This window comes from Mauremys mutica, chromosome 4 (genome assembly GCF_020497125.1).
Source record: "Mauremys mutica isolate MM-2020 ecotype Southern chromosome 4, ASM2049712v1, whole genome shotgun sequence".
In the NCBI taxonomy this organism is placed as follows: Eukaryota; Metazoa; Chordata; order Testudines; family Geoemydidae; genus Mauremys; species Mauremys mutica.
In genome coordinates, this window is record NC_059075.1 from 150495132 (window position 1) to 150507726 (window position 12595).

Consider the following 12595-nt stretch of genomic DNA (forward strand, 5'->3'; position numbering starts at 1 on the left):
CAGGGGATGGATCACTTGATGATTCCCTGTTCTGTTCATTCCCTCTGGGGCACCTGGCATTAGTCGCTGTTGGTAGACAGGATACTGGGCTAGATGGACCTTTGGTCTGACCTAGTATGGCCATTCTTATGTTCTGTTCTGGGCGGGAAGTGGGGTCTGTTGGGTTAGAGCAGGGGGTGCTGGGAGTCAGGACTCCTGGGTTCTCTCCCCAGCTCTGGGAGGGGAGCTGGGTCTGGTAGGTTGGGGGTGCTGGGAATCACTAATCCTGGGACTCAGCAGGGAGTTTCAGCTTCAAGCCCATGACGTAGCTGGTCAGCGAGGGCTGTAATGCAGCAGGGAGTGCAACGGCTGTAGCAGGGCCAGGTACCTGTTTGAAGTAAGCTGTGGTGAAGTTCCCGCCCTCAATGGCCATGTCTCCCAGCATCCTCTTCTGATTGGCCTTCTTCAGGATGTTCTCCTCCACTGTCCGCTCGCTGATCAGCCTGCAGGGGGAGGCATGGAGGCAACTTACCCTCTGGGGCAGTGGGAGGGGAGGGGACATGCACTGCACAGGCTCCCTCTGCTGGACAGGAGGAGTCAGAGCAGGTGTCACTGGGTGCGTGGCTGACCTGTAGATGTGGACATCGCGGGTCTGGCCGATGCGGTGGCAGCGGTCCTGGGCCTGGGCGTCCATGGTGGGGTTCCAGTCGCTGTCGTAGAACACCACAGTGTCAGCGCCCGTCAGGTTCACCCCCACGCCTCCGCTGCGTGTCGACAGGATGAAGCAGAAGATGCGCTTGTCAGCGTTGAAACGCTCCATCAGCGCCTGCCGGGGTGGGGGGAAGCCACAGTGAGGGGTAGCAGACAGGATATGGGGCTGCTGGGGCCTAGAGGTTACAGCAGCGGGGCTGGGAGTCAGGACTCCTGGGTTCTGCCCCCAGCTCTGAGAGGATGAATAGCAGGAGAGGCCTGGGGGCTCTGAGGAGTCCCTAGCCTGGCTGTTGAGGGAACCCCCATGACACATGGGCGCAAGGACAGGGCGACAGCCGGCGATACCTGTCTCTGCTCCACGCGGGTGCTGCCATCCAGGCGCAGGTAGATGTGCCCATGGTAGTTGAGGAACTGCTCCAGCACGTCCAGCATGCGGGTCATCTGGGTGAAGATGAGGACCCGGTGCGCCCCGGCCTTCAGCTGTCGCAGCAACAGGTCCAGGGTCTGGAGCTTCCCTGCAGGAAGGAACGGGGATGGTGACCAGGCCAGCCAGGCAGGGGTGGGGACCAAGAACAGCCTGGCCTCTCTGCTTCTCCCTCAGCCCCTGCCTGAGCAGAGTGTCTCTGCCCAGCCTCCCTGCTTCCCACCCCTCCCCTGGATCGGCCAGGGGCCCAGCTAGCCATGGCCCCCAGTGCCCGGCCCACCCACATACCGCAGTCGTACTGGATGAGGCGCAGGTCGGGGAACTGGGTGCGCATGTTGCAGACGATGCGATGCAGGCCGCTGGCGCGGGGTGAGATCTCCCGCCGCAGCGTCTCCTTGAAGATGGCCTGGTGGAGCAGGAGTGACGGGGGCGGGTGAGAGGTGTGAATGGTGATGGCAGGCGCCTCCACGGGAGGCATAGCAAAGATGAACCTGCAGATACAACGGGCATGGCTGAGGGTGCGAACAGCCACGGCACAGCAGCAGGCCAGGGGGACGGAGGACGCGCCTCCACTGCTGTCAGCTCCAGGAGGGGAGCGGGATCTGGTGGGTTACAGTGGGGTGGAGAATGGGCCTGGGAGTCAGGGCTGCTGGGTTCCAGCCCCAGGCCTGGAATGGGGCAGGATGGGCCTGGGAGCCAGGACTCTTGAGTTCGAACCCCAGCTCCCCAAGGCACCTGCACAGATCCCCGTTCCTCACAGAGGGGCCCAGCCGCGCCGCCAGGAGGCGTTACCTCTCAACGATGTCTGCCAACTGCTCAACCCTCTGCTGGGGGGTCAGGATGGCCTGGGCAATGGCTGTGGCCTGCTGCCAATACGCCTCTAGGTGCTGGGGGTCCCGATGCATCTGTGCCATGTAGCAATGGCTGTAGCTGGCCCCCCTCCAGCCATCCAGCTCGGGTGCCACTTCCTGCCCCTCCTCCTCCTGCTCCCGAGGGGGGCCGGGTGGGAGGAGGGTGCAGAGGCGCAGCACCTCGGTGCCATAGATGGGGGCCAGGTTGCAGTGCTGCTCGTTGAGGCGGAAGAGCCGGTCCAGGCGCTCCTCCTTCTGCTTCTTCCGCTTCTCTTCAAGTGATTCCTGCCACCGGGACCGCACGGACGGATGTCACTGCTGGTGCTGGGCCGCCCCCCCGAGCTGCCTCACACCTGAGATCCTCTCCCCTCCATCTGGGCCAGTTTGGGCTAGCACAGCTCCCACCTCCTCCGAGATCCTCCCCCCAGCCCAGCTGGTCCAGATCCTTCTCCTCCCCATCTCTCGGTCCAGTCCTATCTCTGCCCCACCGCACTGAGATCCCCCTCCCCACAGACTATCTCAGCCCCTCCCTGCCCCCCCCTTTCCCCCAAGCCCAGTCCCAGACTCCCTGCACATTCACTCACCAGATAGAAGGGGGACCGGGGTGGGGGAGGGGGCTGCCGTCTGTGCCGTGGGGCCCGTGGCGACGGGGGAGGCGGGGTGGGCGTGGTGGAGCGTAGCATTAGTGTCTCAGGTTCCTCCTTGGGCCCCGGGCTGGGCGCGGCTGCGGGCCGGGGAGCCAGCGCGGGGCAGACAGCAGCAGCGATGGTGGTGGCAGGGGGGATGGGAAGAGGGGCGGCCGTGACGGGAGAAGGTGGAGCCGGTGCTGGAGCTGCAGAGGAAAGCCAAGTGGGGTTAGTGTGAGGCCTAGGGCACAACGCCCCGGCTAGGAAGGCAAAGACGACCTGCTTACATGACTGCTCCATGCTGGGCGCTGGCGCCTGCACCACCCGGATCATGGGTCGCACCAGGGCCTGCAGTGGGGTGGGTGCCCGCACCGGAACCAGTGGCTGAGTGGGCAACCGCACGGGCGGCATGGGTGCCACGGGGAGCTGGGCTCGCTGTGCCATCAGGGCGGCTGGCAGGCTAGGCAGGGTGGTGGCTGTGGCTGGGCGTGGAGGCTGCTGTAGGGCCGGGGCAGGCACCAGGCCGTCCCGCGGGGCCTGCCGCACCACGATCTTCACCACACCAGAGCTGTTCACCATGGAGGAGGGCACTGGGGGCGAGGAAAGCAGGGTCAGAGCCTGGCAGACATCTTCCCCCACACAAACCACTGGACCCCACTCCCTTCCCAGAGCGAGGCACAAAACCTAATTCCCAGCCCGTTCTGCCCTAACCCACTAGCTCCACCCCGCTCCCAGAACTAGGGCTAGAACCCAGGAGTCCGGCCTGCCGCTCGGCCTGATCTGCCCCCAGGTCACTGACACTCACCTTGCGTGGTAGCTATGGGGACGCTGATGGCTGCTGAAGTGGCGGCTGCCGTGGTGGCAGAGGCTGGGGCGGGCAGGATGGTGGTGGGCTGGGGGCCTGACATGGCCTGCACCCCACCCTGCGCCTGCCCGCCCTGCTGGGTCATGGCCTGGATGAGAGCCACCTGGGCCGGCTGGCTGATGATGTGGTGCTGCCCCCCGGCAGAGACCAGGTGAACTACATTCCCTGCAGGGGAGAAAGCAGGAACAGCTGGCAGGGACGAGCTTCCCCACCAGAGCACGCCCACCCCCTCCGTCCCCTGTGCGCCCCCCTGCGGCGACCCGGCCGGGCTGGCATTGGGGCCTTACAGCAGAGTCAGGCTTGGAGTTTTGCTCTCTCCCTCAGGTCAACAGGCGCCTCACGGGCAGAGACGGCTGGAGCTTAGAGGGATCCCACCCTGGCCCTCTGCCCCGCCATCCCCCAGCACTCCCTTACGGTGCCCCTCCGCTCCCTGCCCACCAATGCCCCTCGGTTCCCCACCCCACTGGCATCCCTCCGTGCACCGCTGCCCATCGCCCCCAATCAGCACCCCACCGGTGCCCCATGGCTCCCCTTGACCCAGTGCCTGTCGGTTCCTTGCTCTTCCCCACCGTGCCCCTCGGCTGTTCCCCAGCACCCCACTGCCCCAGATCCGTTATTACCCACCCACCAGGGCCCCTTGGCAATTCCATCTCCTCCCCCAAGTGCTGCAGTCTCTCGTGCCCCCTCCCTCCGCCCTGCCTCATCAGGTCTAAGAACGAACGTTCAGCAGAGCCCTGGCTGAGCGGAGGGGAAGAGGCGAGAAAGCAGGTGAGCCAGCCAAGCAGCCAGGGCACAGAGGCAGTGAGAACAGCAATGGTGGAAGCAGGGGAGGGCTCTTGGAAGAAGGATCTCACAGTGTACAGGGACTGATGAGATGCAGCCACCTCTGGGGTGGGGGGGCTGTTTACACAGAGATCCCTCACCAGGATGGAAGGAGGGGAGGGGGGAGCAGAGGTGACTGAGGCCACATGGGAGGGGAGGGGTTTACCTACTTTGCAGCTGTCGGGGCTGGGCCATGGTGACCTGCCGCACCTGGGTGCCTGTCAGGGTCAGCTTGTTGCCTTGGATCTGGAAGGTGAGGGGCTTGCTGCCTGGGGCGCTCTGCAGGGGCCGGTTGGCCAGCGAGGCCAGTTGTGCGATGCTCACCACCTCGCCCGCTGCAGAGAGGAGATGGGGTCAGTTCCCAGGACGCCCGCCCGCTGCCCACCCCCCGCCCCGCAGCGCCCCTTGTACTCACAGGGCAGCCGGGCCTGCATGTCCGGGGAGAGCAGCAGCCTCTGCTGCACAGCGCTGGTGGCCGGGAAGTTGTAGCCAGGCAGGGTGTTGGTGGTGGAATGGACTGTCACTGGCTTCATCATGCTCCCCACGGCGCCCGGGCTCAGGGGGTTGGTGGCTAGCCGCATGGCGGGGGCTGGCACTGGGCCGGGCTTGAGAGTGGAGGCAGCAGCAGTGGTGGCAGGGGCTGGCAGCACGGGGGGCTGGGGGGCATTCGGAACCAGCTGGGCCGCAGGCATCAGTGTGGGCAGGACTGTGGGAGGAAAGAGGGGCTGGTTAGAGGGGCGGAGTCAGCCAGCCTAGCCACGCCCCCATGGAAGGGAGCCGGGGATACCAGCCCACCTCCTCCACCCTCAGAAAGATGGGGCAGGGCCCAAGGAGGTGTTACCTGGCCCAGCCCTGCCCCCCAAAAAGGAGAGGGGAGGGAAATCCTGGCCACACCCCCCCAGTAGGGCATTTCAGCCCTCAAGCAGAGGAAAAGGCCCCGCTCCAGGGGATCCCAGTGGGCACCCAGCCCCGCCCCACCCTCCCACTGGGCAGGGCCCTTACCCTGTGGGGCGGACACCGGGGCCTGGAGCATGGCGGCAGCGGCGTTGTTCTGGCTCAGCGTAGGCACTAGCGTTGGGCCCTGCGGCCTGGTAGCGGGAGGCACCGGCACCGGGGACGGCGGGAGGGGCAGCGAGATGGGTACGGCCATGGGGTGAGGGAGCAGGGGAGGCTGAACGGGCCCCGGGAGAACCGGGCCCATGGGGTGCATGGGGGCCAGGGCCTCTGGCAACACAGGAGTCATAGGTCTCTGCAAGGGGGCCACGGGGCGAGGGCTGTTCACCAGCACCACGGTCCGGTTCTCTGGCTTTGGCACCGGCTGCAGCATCCTGCAGGGAGCAGGGACAGACAAGGTTAAAGTGGTGGTGGGCAAGGGAATTCGCCACTCCTGCTGACAGCCCCCCCCCGCCCCGCCAATCCTGGACTCCCCTCCAACCCCCTGCTCTGCGCTATGGAAGCCCCCTCCACAAACACCCCCAAGAACCCCGCTAGCATCAGCTACGGAAGCCTCCTCCACTGCCCCTGAGATCCCCCTCTCCCCAGGCTCTGGCAGCCCCGTGCCCCCCCCTGAGATCCCCATCCCCCCAGCCCATGACCATGGCAGCCCCCTTCCCTCCCCATTGCGGGGCTGTGGTACCTGTTCACTTTCATCTTGACAGGCTTGGGCCTGGGCGGGGGGTCCGGGGACTCGGCGATCTCCTCAATCAGCTTCCTTGTCACCTTCCACTTAGGCAGGAAGGTGTCGGCCTCGTAGCGGGACACGCGCCCCTCCAGGTTGATGAGGTCGAAAATGCCCATGTCCACATGCTGCAAGGGGCCAGGCCCAGTTAGGAGAGGACCAGCCCTCCCCATGGCGCCTGGTACTTCCCCCCGCAGCAACACTAACATGAGGGCAGGCGGGAAGGGGAAGGGCCTGTGTCCCATTCCCGCCTCCCCCTTGAGTAAGCCAGTCCCCGGCAGGGCCAGGACCCCTAGAGGAGCAAGGTCCCATCTCTTCCCCCGGTCTTCCCTGAGCCAGCCAAGCCCCTGTCCTGGGGCTGAAGTCCCCTAGAGCCCTGTGTCCCACCCCCCACCCCCCTTAAAGGGCCGGGGGCACCTGCCTTAAAGGGATCCCGGTTGAGGGCGCACAGGACGAGGGAGGCGGTGCTGAAGCAGATGCCCTCGGTGATGAAGGGCGAGTGGATGGGCCGGGGGTCGAAGAGGTTGGGATGGTTGCACACCTTCCGCAGCTGCATCAGGATGTTGATGACGCTCATGAAATGCCCCGTGGCCAGAGTCTCCTTGGTGCTGAGAGAAAACCGAGAGCAGAATCAGCCAGTGCTCTGGGCCGCCACCACAGGCTGCATTTCTGGGCTGGCTGGTGGGTAAGAACCACCCAGCAATGCCACCCTGGGATTGACCACCCAGCGCTGAGATGCGGCCGCTTCTGGGGTGCGGTGCAGCAGCCGGGTAACCACACCGTGACACTGCACAGGAACCCCTCAGTTAATTCTGAAATGCAGCTACCTCTGGGATAGGGAGCAGTGACTAATTAACACAGCAGTGCAACAGAACAGTTTGGGACAGGAAGTGAAGGTGGATTCTGTACCCAACTGACACAACAGGCAGGAGTTAGAGAGGCAGAATGCAATCACCTGAGTTGGAATCTGGCCCCATCCCTCCCAGAGCTGGGGACAGAGCCCAGGAGTACTGGCTCCCAGCCCCCACTAGACACCCCACGAGCCAGGGATAAACCCAAACGTCCTGTCCCCGCTGCACTCACGTGGCCTGGGCCATGAAGTCGTCGTAGAGATAGCGCTGGCGCTTGGACAGCCGGCACTTGATGACGTGCTCGTATTTCTTTGGCATCTGCTTCTCCACATCCACCTTCACCCTCCGCAGGAGGAAGGGCCGCAGCACCTGCCAGGGGTGGGGCAGAGCCATCAGTCTGAACGCCAGCTCCACCCCCAACGGTCCTGATCGCCAGCTGGAAACACCCAGCCCAGCCCAACGGGGAAACTCTGCCCTCACACCCTGGCCACCACAGGCTAGCAGCACTCTGACCCCTCTCAGAGGCACCCCCTAGGAGGACCCTGCTTGGGGACAATGCCCGGCCCCCACTGATTGGCTCGACTGTACTATTTAAACCAGCAGGAGGCCCAGAAAATTGTCTGAGCAACCTACTGACTTCCTGACAGGTTCCCGACCTGGCCTCCGAGCACGAGATCAAACCACCTACGTCCCGGTCCTGACCCAACCCCAGTCCCTCGCAGACCCCACCCCAGGCTTGATTCCTAGCAGCCCCTGCTCCCCACCCTTCAGCAGCTCCCTCTCCCCTTCCACCGCAGCCCCAGCAATTCCCACCCTCACCTTGTGCAGCCGCTTGACCAGGCTCTCGTTGTACTCCTGGCTACCCTCGATCATGCCTGTCAGGGGATTGGAGAACCACTCCTTGAACTCGCGGTGCGACTGGAAGACGTGGGGCATCAGGAAGTGCATGAGGGACCAGAGCTCCATCAGGCTGTTCTGCAGGGGGGTGCCTGTCAGCAGCAGCCGCCTCTGACTGGAGGAGACATGGGGAATGGAAGGGCAGAGCAGTGAGCGTGCTGGGCCACGCCAGGCCAGGGCCCTCTCCCCCCTCACAGGGAGTACCCCACCCACCTGTTGAAGTTGAGCAGCGACTGCCAGCGCTGGGATTTGAAGTTCTTGATGTTCTGGGCCTCATCCAGGATCAGGTACTTCCAGTTCTTGCGCCGGAACGCCTGGTGGTCCTGCAGCACCAGCTTGTACGAGGTGATGCAGATGTGGAAGGCATTGGGCTTGGTCCAGCCCTAAGAAGGGGAGCTGGGTTACACTGGGAGGGGCCAGAGAAGACAGGCCACCCAGATCCCCTTCCCATCCCCCAACCAGGTGGTTCCACAGCCCAGGACCAGACTGGAGCTGGTGCCCCCGAAGGGGAAAGGCTCCGGGTCCATTCCCTGACACCCGAGTCAGCCAGTATCCCGTGCGACCCCGCAGAAGCCTGCCTGCTCCTAGAGCAGGAGTGTGCTAATGATACAGACCTGGGAGGCACTGTTAATACAGAAGATTGGAAATATTATACAGGAAGATCGGACCTTGAAGACTACAGTGACCGAGATGGGATGAAATTCAGCAGGGCAAAAGTACAAGGTCCTGCATCTCAAGTCTAATAATAAGAATTTCTGTTACAAGCTCATCAGTTGGAAGCAAGAGAGGAGAGACGTGGCTGTGGGGGTCTATCACAGGCTGACTACAAGCCACCAACGTGCAGTGACAAAGGCAAATGTGATGCGAGGATGCCTCAGGAGAGGCATTTCCGGTAGAGAGGGAGACGTATTAATGCCATTGTCCAAGGTACTGAGAAGACCTCCCTGGGAATACTGTGCACAGTGCTGGGCCCCCTGGTTCCAGAAAGGTGAATTCCAGCTGGAACAGGTGCAGAGAACAGCGAGGAGGATGACCAGGCAAACGGAGGGCCGATCCTACCAGAGGGGACTGGAAGGATGTGGCTTATTTAGTCTAGTCAAACAAAGACTGAGGGAGATCTGATTGAGCTCTATAAATACACCAGGGAGTGGGGTGTGCGTGCGCGCAAATACCAGGGAGGGTGAAGAGCTATTGAAGCTAAAGGACAAAGTTGGCACAAGAACAAATGGATATAAACTGGCCATGAACAAGTTCAGGCTGGAAATGAGAAGGCGGCGTCTAACGATCAGGAGGGTGAGGTTCTGGAACAACCCCCCAGTAGGCGTTTTGGGAGCAAAAAATCTTCATTAGTTTTAAGAGAAAGCTGGAAAAATGTATGTGTGCGATTGTATGAGGGGGTTGTTTGTGCTGGCAGGGGGCAGATTTATTTCTTATGTTCCTAAAGCTCATGCTTCAGCGCTTCAGCCAGGGTCAGGAAGGGATTTCCTCCACATATTCTGTTTTTGTGAGGCTTTTATCAGCGCCTTCCTCTGAAGCATCAGGGATGGCCACGCTGGAATGGGACATTGGGAGGGCGGGCCAGGGCACTCGGGTGGCACCGAGCAGTCTCTCTCTCCAGTGCTTGGCTGGCTGGTTCTTGCTCACAAGGGCTGGGTCTCACTGATGGTTGTATGTGGGGCTGGGAAGGAATTTCCCCCCAGGTCAGACTGGTAGGAACCCTGGGTCGGGGGAGACGACTTCCCCTTCCTCTGCAGCGTGAGGGTGCAGGTTGCTTGCTGGGGCCATCTGGGGATCTTGCACCTAATCATTTCCCTGCTGGTGCCGGGGCACCAGTCCCTCCTATTCCGCCTGTGGCACACAACAGTTTAGTCAATATACTGGCCACATTTCGCTGGCTGGATTAGTGTGTGGGTGCTGGTGGCTTGTGCTCTATATGGAAGCCAGACTAGATCTAGTGGTCCCTTCTGGCTTACACTCTATGACTCTCGTCCCCAATGCCAGGGAGAGTGGATAACCCTCAGGCACCGTGGGGAGGCAGTCCTGTATCCCAGCTGGGGGGATGGAGGGGCCCCTGGTTCCTCACCTGCCGCTTCAGCTTGCGCTCCTTCTGTGCCCCATAGTAGGTGAGGATCTTGAAACTGGGGCACCAGCGCTTGATCTCCATCTCCCAGTTCAGCATCACACTGGTGGGCACGATGATCAGGTGGGGACCCCAGCTACCTGTGGGACCAACACAGAGCAGGGCTGCTCTCAAACTGCGGGCTCAGGGATCTTGGAGCGCCAAGGTGGGCAAAGCCGGGAAGTGGCATGGCCATCTCTGCCACGCACCCTCCTCACCAATGAACCTCCCCGGGCCCCGGGGGAAGGGAGCTCCATCTCCATGCTCTGTCAGCCCTGGGCCTCTCTCCACATGCCATCAATGAGGCAGGTGGCTATTGCAATCCAGGCATCTGGGCCCATCTAGCCCGTCCCAACCTGGGGCAGGATTGTCCCCGTCTATCTAAACCCCGGCAGAGATGGAGCCGCCCCATGCAGCCCCATCCCACCCCCTCACCCTTCTCGCAGGCCAGGTGAGCCAGCAGGGAGATGGTCTGGATGGTCTTGCCCAACCCCATCTCATCTGCCAGGATCCCGTTGAGCTTCTTTTCATACATGGTGACCAGCCAGTCCAGGCCGATGTGCTGATACTCCCGCAGGGTCCCCCGCAGCAGGTAAGGGATGGGCGTCTTCACCTGCGCAAAGGGGGAGGAGGTTAGTCTGGCTGCCTTCCCTCCTCCAACCCCTTCCCCACTGTGGTCCCGCTTACCTGGGTGGTGGCCAGGGTGTAGCCCTTGGGCTGCAGGCTCTCGGCAGTGGCTGCGATGTCTGTGATCTCCTTCTTGGGCCCCAGGGCGGGGGCTGCGTCATTACCCCCCTCTCCCCGATCCTCATCCCTTTTCAACAGGTACTCCACGCCGAAGTCTTCCTCTCGGCTCGCCGCCGTCGCTTCCTCAGCAGGGACATCCTCCTCCTCCTCCTCGCTCTCCTCCTCCTCCTCGCTCTCCTCCTCTATGGTGGAGTCTGGGGCAAGATCCAGCCAGCATCAGCCCTGCCTTAAGACACCCACCCACTCCTCAGACCGCACCCCCTCACCCCTCCATACCTGACTGGGTGCTGCTGTCCTCGTCCTCTGACTCCTCCTCGTACTCCGAGGTGCTGGGCTCCGAGGCATCCGAGGAGCTATCCGACTCATCCATCTCCAAGTCCGAGGCGTAGGCACCGGCGTATCTCTGCAGCAGCTCCTCCATGGGCAGCTCCCCTGCCAGACAGCGACAGGGTCAGGGGCGCATGGGAACACGCAGAGGGTGGGATGGGGCAAGGGTCATGTCATGTCATGTCCCACCCCCGCCCTGTGACTAGATGTCTCTCCAAATCTGTAACGCAGCCAGCACAGGAAGGACCTGGCTGCGGGTTGCAACGGAGAGGTTCCTCTGAGCACCAGCTACCAAATCTCAGCCTACGGGGCCAGGCAGAGACCTGTTTAAGTGCTCTCCGAACACTGATCACATGACTTGGGGGACAGTTTGCCAGGAGCCCTGGGAATGGTGGGACAGAGAACCTGACCCTATGTCCCTGAGAGAGATCCAGGCCATGTCAAACATCAGAGCTACATGGCTGGAATCAGTCTCCTCCCATCCCCTCCGTACCTTCCTGGGCCAAGTCATCCAGTTCCTTCCTGTGATCCATGTCCCCTTCCAGCTTTTCTTCAGCATCGATCGTCTCCTCTTCATCCTCAGCTGAGGGAAAAGGGGGTTGTGTTACCAGGTGGATGGGAGACGGCCCCGTTAACCTGTCACCCCCAGCAGCCACCAGTGGCAGCCAGGTCCCTCCCATCCACCCAGAGCCTAGATGCTGCAGCAGGTCCCTTGCCATGCTCACCTTCCTCCTCGTTGGCCGTGAACTCCTCATCCTCCTTGTCAGGCTTCCACGGCCTTTTGTTCCTCTGCATGACGGACTTTGCTTTCTCCTGCTGGAGGCATGAAGGAGAGCGCTGGGAGGAGAGGCTGGGGCCAGGCCCTCCCACCCCAAAGGGAGAGCCCTGGCCCCTCCAAGCCCTCCTACCCTGGCCTAGCTGGGACACACAGAGCATGCAGCTTAAGGTATCTGAGTGCAGCTGCCTCTCCAGGTCAGTGGACTGCAAAGAGAGGTGCTTGCTCTGAGCAAAGTGCTGCCCCAGTCAGGGGTGTCCTGTCGACAGCCCCACAGACTCTCGCTGATCACCAATCCCCTTAGTCTCCCTGGCAGGTCTGACCCACCCCTCCGCCATCTTTACAATCTTGGATTGTTTCTCTACCTCCTCGTCACTCTCCCCCACTGCCTCCTCCTCCTCGTTGTTGTTGGAGCTGGAGATGGAGGGGGCAGTGCTGCAGGAATTCTCCAGGATCTGGGTGGGCAGGGACTGCAGCAGCTCTTCCAGGGGCAGCTCACTCTCCTGTTTCAGCAGCTCTATCTCACGCCGGTGCGTCTCCGAGTCGTTCCCTTCCTGCTGCTCCTCCACCTCAATCGTCTCCTCGTCGTCTGACTCCTCATGGGGCTGGAAGTCCCCATCTGTGGGAGGAGGAAGCAGGGGATGAACCATACACCTGGGGCACTGATAGGGCAAGTGGGGAACCCTGGGGCTAAGGAGCCCTGGGAGTGAAACCTGGTGCCTTTTCCCTGTAGGGGGCGCCGGCTGATCTGGCCTTGGGGGGATGGGACTGGAGGGCTCAGGGAATGGGACATGGAATCTTTCATCTCCAAAGAGTGCCATCTCCAACCCAGCCCCAGGGCAGGAGAGGGACACAAGACCTTTAACCTCTAGGGGAGGACTGGCTGGCTCAAGATGAGCAGGGAATGGGAGGCGGGGTGTTTT

The 12595-nt window shown here is 62.3% G+C and overlaps 1 protein-coding gene across 4 annotated transcripts in view; it reads right to left on the reverse strand.

Moving 5' to 3' along the window:
* LOC123368278 (Snf2 related CREBBP activator protein) overlaps nucleotides 1–12595 on the reverse strand; it is a 29140-nt gene that overhangs the window by 7042 nt on the left and 9503 nt on the right. For 2 of the 4 annotated variants that reach the window (XM_045012931.1, XM_045012930.1), the window contains exons 8-30: nucleotides 12038–12291; nucleotides 11623–11734; nucleotides 11391–11480; nucleotides 10847–11002; nucleotides 10511–10764; nucleotides 10259–10436; nucleotides 9788–9924; nucleotides 7918–8087; nucleotides 7627–7819; nucleotides 7040–7176; nucleotides 6378–6564; nucleotides 5915–6084; nucleotides 5281–5606; nucleotides 4694–4984; nucleotides 4449–4613; nucleotides 3397–3621; nucleotides 2879–3181; nucleotides 2550–2797; nucleotides 1907–2250; nucleotides 1403–1605; nucleotides 1036–1205; nucleotides 609–805; nucleotides 368–482 (exon numbers count right to left, since the gene is read on the reverse strand). In XM_045012931.1, the coding sequence (XP_044868866.1) occupies nucleotides 368–482; nucleotides 609–805; nucleotides 1036–1205; nucleotides 1403–1605; nucleotides 1907–2250; nucleotides 2550–2797; nucleotides 2879–3181; nucleotides 3397–3621; nucleotides 4449–4613; nucleotides 4694–4984; nucleotides 5281–5606; nucleotides 5915–6084; nucleotides 6378–6564; nucleotides 7040–7176; nucleotides 7627–7819; nucleotides 7918–8087; nucleotides 9788–9924; nucleotides 10259–10436; nucleotides 10511–10764; nucleotides 10847–11002; nucleotides 11391–11480; nucleotides 11623–11734; nucleotides 12038–12291 (4625 nt within the window). The remainder of the gene's footprint in view (nucleotides 1–367; nucleotides 483–608; nucleotides 806–1035; nucleotides 1206–1402; nucleotides 1606–1906; nucleotides 2251–2549; nucleotides 2798–2878; nucleotides 3182–3396; nucleotides 3622–4448; nucleotides 4614–4693; nucleotides 4985–5280; nucleotides 5607–5914; nucleotides 6085–6377; nucleotides 6565–7039; nucleotides 7177–7626; nucleotides 7820–7917; nucleotides 8088–9787; nucleotides 9925–10258; nucleotides 10437–10510; nucleotides 10765–10846; nucleotides 11003–11390; nucleotides 11481–11622; nucleotides 11735–12037; nucleotides 12292–12595) is intronic. The other 2 variants (XM_045012933.1, XM_045012932.1) reach the window with 2 other exon arrangements.